This window comes from Apodemus sylvaticus, chromosome 1 (genome assembly GCF_947179515.1).
Source record: "Apodemus sylvaticus chromosome 1, mApoSyl1.1, whole genome shotgun sequence".
Lineage (NCBI taxonomy): Eukaryota > Metazoa > Chordata > Mammalia > Rodentia > Muridae > Apodemus > Apodemus sylvaticus.
The window spans coordinates 123,296,578-123,306,081 of NC_067472.1; the positions used below are offsets into that span (position 1 = coordinate 123,296,578).

The 9,504-nt window shown below is 34.8% G+C and overlaps 1 protein-coding gene across 1 annotated transcript; it reads right to left on the reverse strand.

Moving 5' to 3' along the window:
• Window positions 1-2,690: 2,690 nt before the first annotated feature.
• LOC127666368 (olfactory receptor 5V1-like) lies at window positions 2,691-3,638 on the reverse strand. Its single transcript, XM_052159261.1, has one exon. The coding sequence runs from the start codon at window positions 3,636-3,638 to the stop codon at window positions 2,691-2,693; it is 948 nt and encodes a 315-aa protein (XP_052015221.1).
• Between the last annotated feature and the right edge of the window lie 5,866 nt (window positions 3,639-9,504).

Consider the following 9,504-nt stretch of genomic DNA (forward strand, 5'->3'; position numbering starts at 1 on the left):
CTTTTTCTTCCAAACCTCCCATATAACTTCATGAATGGGAATTCAAATAAATGGCCTCTTTTTTCATTACTTGTTGATAAATACATACATATATGTATGTATGTATATTTCTAAATATATAAATTGATTCTTTCACGTTGAAATTTGTGAACTAGTGGGTCCACATTTGAATTTTTAACAACTCCTTAGTTCTGAAGATAACATGAGCTTTGGATAAATGACAAAGAAATCAATCCCAAATCAACCACCAAATTTCATCACTACTGGCTATATTTCATAATGGTAAAAAGTGCTTTCAGGCTAATTGGTATAAAATAAAACATCAATGGTCTTACCCAACTTTAGATCTATCATACTTCAATACTTACATCCAGGCAAGTTGTGTTTGATGATGTGATATTGACAGGACTATTATAGAGTCACTAACCATTTTATGATTGGGTTTGACACCTGCTCCCAAGAAGAGACTTTTCTGTTTGTTATTGCAATCATAATCAAATGCCCATAACTGTGATAAAAACACTTACTACAACAAATTTTGGAAGTAATGTCATTTATTTAATCTTACAGTTTACAGTTCATAATCAAGAACCCAGAACAAGAACTCAAGTCAGGAACCCAGAGTTAGGAAATGAAGCATAAACCATAGAGAAATCCTGCCTATTGGCTTGTTCCTCATGGCTTTCTTGTCTTAATACCTTATACAAGTCAGAATAACCAGATCTGCAGTAGCACTTCCCATTGTGAGCTATAAAGACCTACATCAAACATTAATCAATAAAACACCTGGTGAGTCTTCCTGAAACTCTATCCAAGGCATATCCACAACCTACTAGAAATCACCTGGGTCCCACATCTAGTTCCTAAATCAAATCTGGCATCTACTGCCTGTGTCACAAATAATCACAAGGATTCTTACCTATTTCCCAATAGAAAGGCCCTTTAACACAACACTCAATCTATTCACATAGGTATATATACCATTATAACATGGGAAATGCATTCTGTTCAGAGATAAAGTACAATATGTGTACCTGACTTTATTACCCTAAGTTATTTCCAACCTGTAGGCCCGGCATGTATCTGCTTTTCTATCCCAATTGGCTCTGTCTATATCAGACTTAGAACTAATAAAAGAAGTTCATATACCCAGACTTCATCACAAAATACCAACAATATGACAAATTGGGTCACTATATTCTCTCCAAAATGTACCAATACTATAGAAATGTTTGCCAAGGAAGATTATTTAGATAGATACAAGAAGACAGAATTTAAAAGAGCAATCATAAATGAAATCAAAGACTTCAAGTAATTTAAAGAAGTCACGAAGAAATAGAACAATGAAATTAAAGAAAATGACCTTGTCAGACATCAATTGTGAGGGGAGGCCCTTGGTCTGAGAAAGACTCGATTCCCCAGTGTAGGAAAATGCCAGGATGGGGAGGCAAGAATAGCTGGATAGGTGGGGAAGCACCCTAATAGAAGCAGAAGGAAGGAAGATGGAATAGGGGCTTTCCAGAGGGGAAACCAGAAAAGGGGATAACATTTGAAATGTATATAACTAAAATATCCAATAAAATATTTTTAAAAGAGAAAGAACTTAGGGAGAACCAATGCCTAAGTGATATCCAAGAAAAATACAAAAATAAAACTGATAGAAATGACAAAAGCAATCTAGAGCTCAAGAGTAGAATTCAATGAGGATAATGAAATATTGAACAGCAATTAAGTTGATATAAAAATGAAATTGGAAAACTCATTAATTTAATAATAACAGTCATAAGAATCCCTTTCAAATAGAATGAATTACACAAATGATATATTATCAGAATTTGAAAATAATGTAGAGGATCTAGACAAAATGAGTAAGTGATATGGAAATTGTTTTTAAAATAAAATAAGTCAAATTATAAGACACACAGAAAATGTGGAACCAAAGAAAAAAGAAAAATCTATAACCTTAAATTTTATGCATTGAGAAGGTAGAATAATCCCAACTCTAAAGCATAGAACAGATCTTCAACAGGATCATAGAAATGTCTCTAAATCAAATAAAGACACATCAAAACTAATAAAAGAAGCACACAGAACACTTAATAATCATAGAAGAGAAAATACCCATGGTATATGATATTTAGAGCACTAAGTATACAAAACAAAGAAATTGCATTGAACATTTCAAGAGAAAGAACTCAAATAATAAATGAAAGAAAATCCATCAGAATCACTGCTGATTTCTCAATGAAAATTTTAAAAGTCAGAAGAGTATGGAACAATGCATTGTCAAGTCCTTAAAGGCTATGATGGCCAACCTAGAACAATATACCCAGGAAAACTATGTCATAAGTGAAGGAGAAAGGAAAATGTTCAACACTATAAACAAGCAACAAACCAAACCTAACAAAACCATGAGAAACAATATTACAAGCTAAAGATACAAATGAGCAGAGCCAAAAGACTGTGGAAAGATAATTATTAAAGCACTAAGCACAGTTGATAACAAAAGCAACAACAAAAAATTCAATAACAGTATGACTACAATCAACACACACATTTCAATAATAACTTTAAACAAAAATGACCTCAATTCACTAATAAAAAGACACAGGTCAACTGCATGAATCAAGATTCATGATCCATCTATTTTGTACCAAAAAGACAAATATTTTAGATTGAGAAGTGTTTTATCATGCTTTCTGTGAACATATCCTAAGATGTAAAACTTTTCTGAGTGCTCCTTTGACTTCTGTATTTCTCAGGCTGTAGATAATAGGGTTTAACATGGGAGTAATGACCCCATACAACATAGAGATAAGTCGGTCTCTGCCAGGAGAGTGCTGACTGGAAGTTGGGCGGATATAGGTAAATATAGTTGTGCCATAGAACAAAAAGACAACAAGAAGATGGGAAGCACATGTAGAGAAAGCTTTGCGCTTACCTTCTGCTGATTGGATCTTTAGGATGGTGGAGACAATGTATATGTAGGAGATCAACGTGATCAGAAAAGCACCAACCCCAAAAATGCTTCCTATCACTAAAAGAAGCATTTCTGCCACATAGGTGGATGAACATGACAGTGCCACCACAGGTGGAATGTCACAGTAGTACTGGTTTACTCTATTAGAGTTGCAGAAAGACAAACTAAAGGTGGCCATTGTGTGAATGAAGGAGTTCAGAAACCCAGCTACCCAAGTCCCAAACAACAGCTGCACACAGCGCACCTTGGTCATGATGAGGGAGTAACGCAGAGGGAAGCATATGGCCACATAGCGGTCATAAGCCATCACAGCCAGCAAGAAAACTTCAGTCCCAGCTAGGGCCACCAGGAAATAGAGCTGCAAAGCACACCCAACAAAGGAAATGCTGTGGTTCTCAGTCAAGAGATTCTTGAGCATGTTGGGGACAGTAGCTGATGGGCAGAATATGTCCAGCAGGGACAGATTTGCCAACAGGTAATACATGGGAGTTTGAAGCTTTCTCTCAGTAAAAATGGCCAACAGGATGATCCCGTTTCCCAGTAAAGTGATCTGATAGATGATGGTAAAGGCCACAAAGAGTGGATAGCGCACCTCAGGGAGGTCAGACAGCCCTATGAGGATGAATTGAGTCACTGTGGTAAGATTGTATTTGTCCATCTCCTCTGTCCACAGGATGTTTCTAGTGAAAATAAAAGCACAGAATGCAGATTAGCATGATAAAGCAGATATCCTGCTTCTGAGAAACTGAGAATATAGCAGAATGTGGTTGAAGGCTGTAGGTGCTACCTCTATCTTAATTATTATCACATTATGGTAAATCACGATCTTTTTTATGTGCTTTGGATGCTATTTGCAAGTATATTTTTGAGTATTTTGTGTCTATACAGTTAAGAGATATTTGTCAGTAATTCTCTTTGTTGAATCTTCATGTGGTTTGAGTGGCCTCAGCATGAATTGTGCAAAGTTCCTCCTGTTTCTTCTATTTTGTGTAATAATGTCAGGGTTACTGGCATTGAATCTTCTTTAAATGTCTGGTAGAATTCTGTACTAAAACCTCCTGACCCTGGGCATTTTCATTGTTGTTGTAATTGCTGGGACACTTTTAATAATTGCTTCTAATTTACTAAGGGCTATAAGTCTATTTATAGACTTGGTGCAGTTCAAGAAAATTATTCCTTTCTTCTAGATTTTCCAATTTGTTGGATTACAGGCTTGGAAAGTATGTCTTTACGATTCTCTGAATTACTTTGGTGTCTGTTGTGTGAATTTACCTTTTAGACATTCTTAAACTTCTTTTTATTTATACTATTTCTGAATATACAAAATCTATATTCTACCTCTGGAGGAAATTCACTAGATATTGAAAATTCATGACTTTATTAATCATGTAGAATCCTTACTTAATTTTTAACCTCACAATTCATTACAAACTGATCTATTTTTCACATTACCTTAAACATTTGTTTTATTATCTTATGCCTTACATTAATGTGTATGACACTAGACACTCCCTAAGTCTAAATTAAGGTAGAATCAATGTATTATACAATTGCTTATTTCATGTATTCCTCTATGTAATTATATTATATATACATATATATTCAATGGTAGATAAGACTTTAATACTAAAATTTCCAAAAATTATAGAAAATCATATCAACAATGATATCATGAGTGTTTGAATGACCTATGACTTCTTCAACATGTATTTTACTTGGAAGAAATAAATGTAGAAATGCTTCTATAACTTTGACACTATATCTTTAATATACGAACAATAGCATTTTCATTAACATATGCATAAGGATGATGTTAATTAAATTGTTCAGAAAAACTTAATCAGAGTTGTAAAAATAATATTTTGTTTGGTGGTTTTGAAAGCAAATTTTCTATAGTATCACATATTAGACAATTTGTAGTACAAGCTGTTAGAAAATAAGTGGAAATTTAGAATATATAATCTGACCCTGTTCATTTCCTGGTGAAACAATGAATACTTTCTTCAGTAAGTTAAAACACACAGAAATATAACATAAATAATATATCATTGTTTTATCCCCAAAATAAAAAAGATCTTTATCTTTTCCCACATATAACACATTTCTACATTTAGGAGGATAAGACCAGGAATTGTAAATTTGAGGCCACCCTGAACTACAAAGCAAACCCTGTTCCAAAATAAAAGTGAGAGCACTGCAAAGTACTCCTCTTCATTCCTCAAGCAACAAAAGATTTGGAAAATAACTGCTGAGTTTTTCCTATTAACAACAGATTCGGAAAATAACTGCTGAGTTAGTTCTATTGCTAGTTTCTTTATATCTTGAAATATAACAAAGAAAATTATTATAATTACCACAAATATATGTATGTCATTATAAAGTTAATGAAGGATGTTCCTGGATGGAAAACAATGACTGGAACAAAAAAATAAATCATATCAATTATTAGTGTCACTGATTTTCACACCCCTATGGAACTCTTAAATTTTATCCTATGTTTTAATCTTTCCAAAAAATGATGTGCAAATAAAATAAGGCACTTAGATTGCAATAGCAACATCTTTAAGCAAAAAAGTTTACTTGTACAATAACACTTTTCCTCACACATATTTAACTCTTTAAAACAAGAATTAAAAGAAATATATTTTAGAATATTCTGATTAAATAAACGTATCCTAATCTTCAGATTTAATCAGTATATACCCAATAAAACCTAATAACATATTTTTCTTAATTTTATACATTATATTTTGAATGTATTCTATGAAATTAATGATCCTTGATATACAGAACATGGCATTTCCTCACATGTAAAGTCTGTATATATTTATCAACATTTTCACTCTAGTATTAACATAACTTATTAAAAATTTGTGATGCAATTAAAAGTAAATATTTTTATTGATAACATACTTCTCAGAAACAAGTACTAGAATCTTATGGAAGGATCAATAGTTTCCTAACTAGAGATTTAGGGATGCTTTATTAAATTCAATCTCTCCAAGTGTCTTTTATGATTACTTGATATACCTAAAAAATACAAACATACATATGGAAATTAATGAAAGAACAATACATAAAGAAAGCATTGCATTTCTACTAAAAATTGCCAACAGTTCAGACCTTCTTACCATTTCTGACATAACATTTCATAGGGCAAATTCTAAAAATATTATACAGGAAAATATTCTCTTTTTAGAATATTCAAGTTCCTATTACATAGGGAAATATAACATAAAATTTAGCAAAAATAAAACATATATAGCTTAAATTATAGCACTTATAAAATTGTATTTTATTAGCAAATGTAGCAATAGCAATAAAATATTCCATTTAAATTATACTTAACATAGATTATGTTACCAATAAATAGTTTCAGAAAAACAAAGTAGATGACCCAGCAAGAATCTCAGCCAAATATTGTACTGAGCACAAGGTCCCCCAATAGAGGAGCTAAAGAAAGGACCAAAGGAGCTGAAGGAGCTTGTAGCCCCATAGGAGGAACAGCAATATGAGCCAGCTAGTACCCCCAGATCTCCCAAGGACTGGAGCACCAACCAAAGAGTGTACATGGAGGGACCCATGGCTCCAGCTGCATGTGTAGCAGAGAATGGCCTTGTTGGACATCAAAAGGAGGAGAGGCCCTTGGTACTGAGAAAGCCCAGTGCCCCAGTATAGGGGAATGTCGGGACAGGGAAGTGGGAGTGAGTGGGTTGGTGAGCAGGGGGAGGGGAGATGGGATAGGAGATTTTCAGAAGAAAAATCAGGAAGAGGGATAACATTTGAAATGTAAATAAAGAAAATATCTAATAAAAAATGAAAAGAAAAAAATTACTTCAGTAGGTAAAAACCAAATTAACACTTGCTCTTAGGACTCACACTGGGGGTTAGTCCACAATTTATATATTCCCATTCTCTCCTTAGAGAAGCAAGATAATAAGAACTCTAGAGAGAATAACTATATTACTACCAGGTTAGGAATAGGGACACAAAATTAATTAATTTGTTATAAGTTTTAATATAATTCTATATTACATGAGTGCCATTTTCATTCCTTGCAATTGCCCATGGGCATATCCCACCTGGAATGACCTTGGCCAATAGTAATTATGTAATAAGATATTTATTTTGTGATTTTCACAAGTGCCTTCTGTAAATAGCAATGACTTTTCCTCATGTAAAACTTTGTACTTGCATTATAGACTATGGTAAAATAGAAGGGTTTATAGTAATCATATGGCCAAAGTAAAGAATACATTGGTGATAGGAAACTACAATTTGTGATTACAAAAATCATTCATTGAATATATTATCGCATTTCTTGTAAATAATTTCTCTTTATTATAGAGCAAAATTGTTACTATATTTATTCACTAGCACACAAGTTATCTCATGAAAACATGAGAGAACTTCTTTGAACATAGACACAAACTCATTTGAATATGCAACTATTTAACTATTCTTTTTATTATTTTTTAAATTTTTCTTACTTGTTCAATTTACATTCAAATCACTGCACCTTGCCCTGTCACCCTCTCCTACAATCCTTCCCATATCCCCCTCCCCCTTCTCCTCCAAGCAAGAGGGGACACCCCTGGTTATTCTCCCAACCCTGGCACTTCAAATTTTTGCAAGCCTAGGTGGTTACTCTCCCACTGATTATCAAACAAGACAGGCTGGCTAGTAGAACATATCCAAAGTACAGGCAACAACTTTTGGGATAACCCAAGTTCTAGTTGTTCAGGACCTACATGTAGGTCAAATTACATATCTGCTACATACAAGCAAGGAGGCCTGGGTCCACCATTTGCATGTTCTTTGTTGGCTAGTTTATACTCTGAGACCTCCAAGTGTCCAGGTTAATGGACTTTGTTGATCCTCCTGTAGAGTTCCTATTCCCTTCAAAATCTGAAATCCTTCCTCCTCCTATTTTTCCATAAGAGTCACAAATCTCCACCCACTATGTGACTGTGGGTATCCGTTTCTGTCTGATTCAGATGCTAGGTGGAACCTCCCAGAGGACAACATACTCATGTCTGCAAGCATAACAAAGTATCATTAGTAGTGTTGTGGATTGATATTTGCCCATGGAACAGATAGCAAGTTGGGTTGATAATTGGTGGCCATGTCCTCAATCTCTGCTACCTCCCTCATGACTGCATTACTTGTGGACAGTATAAAATTTGGGTTGAAAATTTTGTGAGGGGGTTAGTGTCTCTGTCTAATCCTGGAGATGGCCCCTACCACTTCACCACTGTCAAATGCAGATTTTCATTAATTTTATATCCTGTCATACCCAACACAAGATCCTGTTTTATTTTTTCTGTTTTGTTTCTTTGTTTTGTTTTGTTTTTGGGATAGGGTCTCTCTGTCCTGGAATTTACTCTGTAGATCAGGCTGGCTTTGCCTCCCAAGTGCTGGTATTAAAGGAGTGGGCCACCACTGTCTGGCCCCATATCAGATCATAAATACCTCATTCCCCTTCCCATCCAACCTCCCTCCCTGTTCCCTCAATCTACCTACCTCTAATGAGTATGAACTCCTCCCTTGTAAGTGAGATTCAAGCTCCCCGACTTGGGAATTCCTTCTAGTTTAGCTTCTCTGGGTCTATGGATACCATGTAACCCAGTATGTGTATTTTATGGTGAATATCCACTTACATGTAAGTACATATCATGGATGTCCTTTTGTGTCTGGGTTACCTCACTCAAGGTGGCATTCTCAATTTCAATCTATTTGCCCGCAAAATTCATCATGGCCTTATTTTTATTTTTATTTTTAATTGCTGAATAACATTCCATGGTGTCTTCAAATGAGTAACATCTAGGTTCTTTCCACTTTCTGGCTACTAAGAATAAAGCTTCTGTGAGCACAGTTGAGCAAGTACCTTAGTGAGATGTTGGAGTATCTGTTAGGTATATGGTCAAGAGTGGTATAGTTGGGTCTTGAGGTAGATCTATATCCAATTTCATGAGAAAATACCAAATTGATTTCAAAATTGGTTGCAGAAGTTTTCACTTCCACCAGCAATAGAGGAGTGTTCACATCTTCTCCAGTATGTGCTATCCATTGAGTTTTCCATCTTAACCATTCTGTTGGGTATAAGATGGAACCTCAGAATTGTTTTAATGGACTTCCTGATGACAAAGGGCTTTGAACATTTCTTTAAGTACTTCTCAGCCATTTGAGAATCCTCTCTTGAGAATTCTCTTAATTTCTGTACCCTGTTTTTGTTTGTGTGCCTGTTTGGGTTGAATTTCACAGAACTTCATTGTGTAGGAGACGTGGCATCATTTCTGCCTGGTCACCCCCAAACATTTAAACTGTTATTGCTCTGAGATCCCTGGTGATCCTTCATAATATGATCCATTGGACTTTGAAGAGAGTATGACCAGGAAAGCTCAAACACAGGCAGTATTGTTTACAGTTCTTTACACTGGAGGTTGAAAATACTCCACTAGGATAAGTAATCTCAGCCTGTCCTCTAGACCTCAAGCATGTACTTTTCCCACTGACTTTGCCCC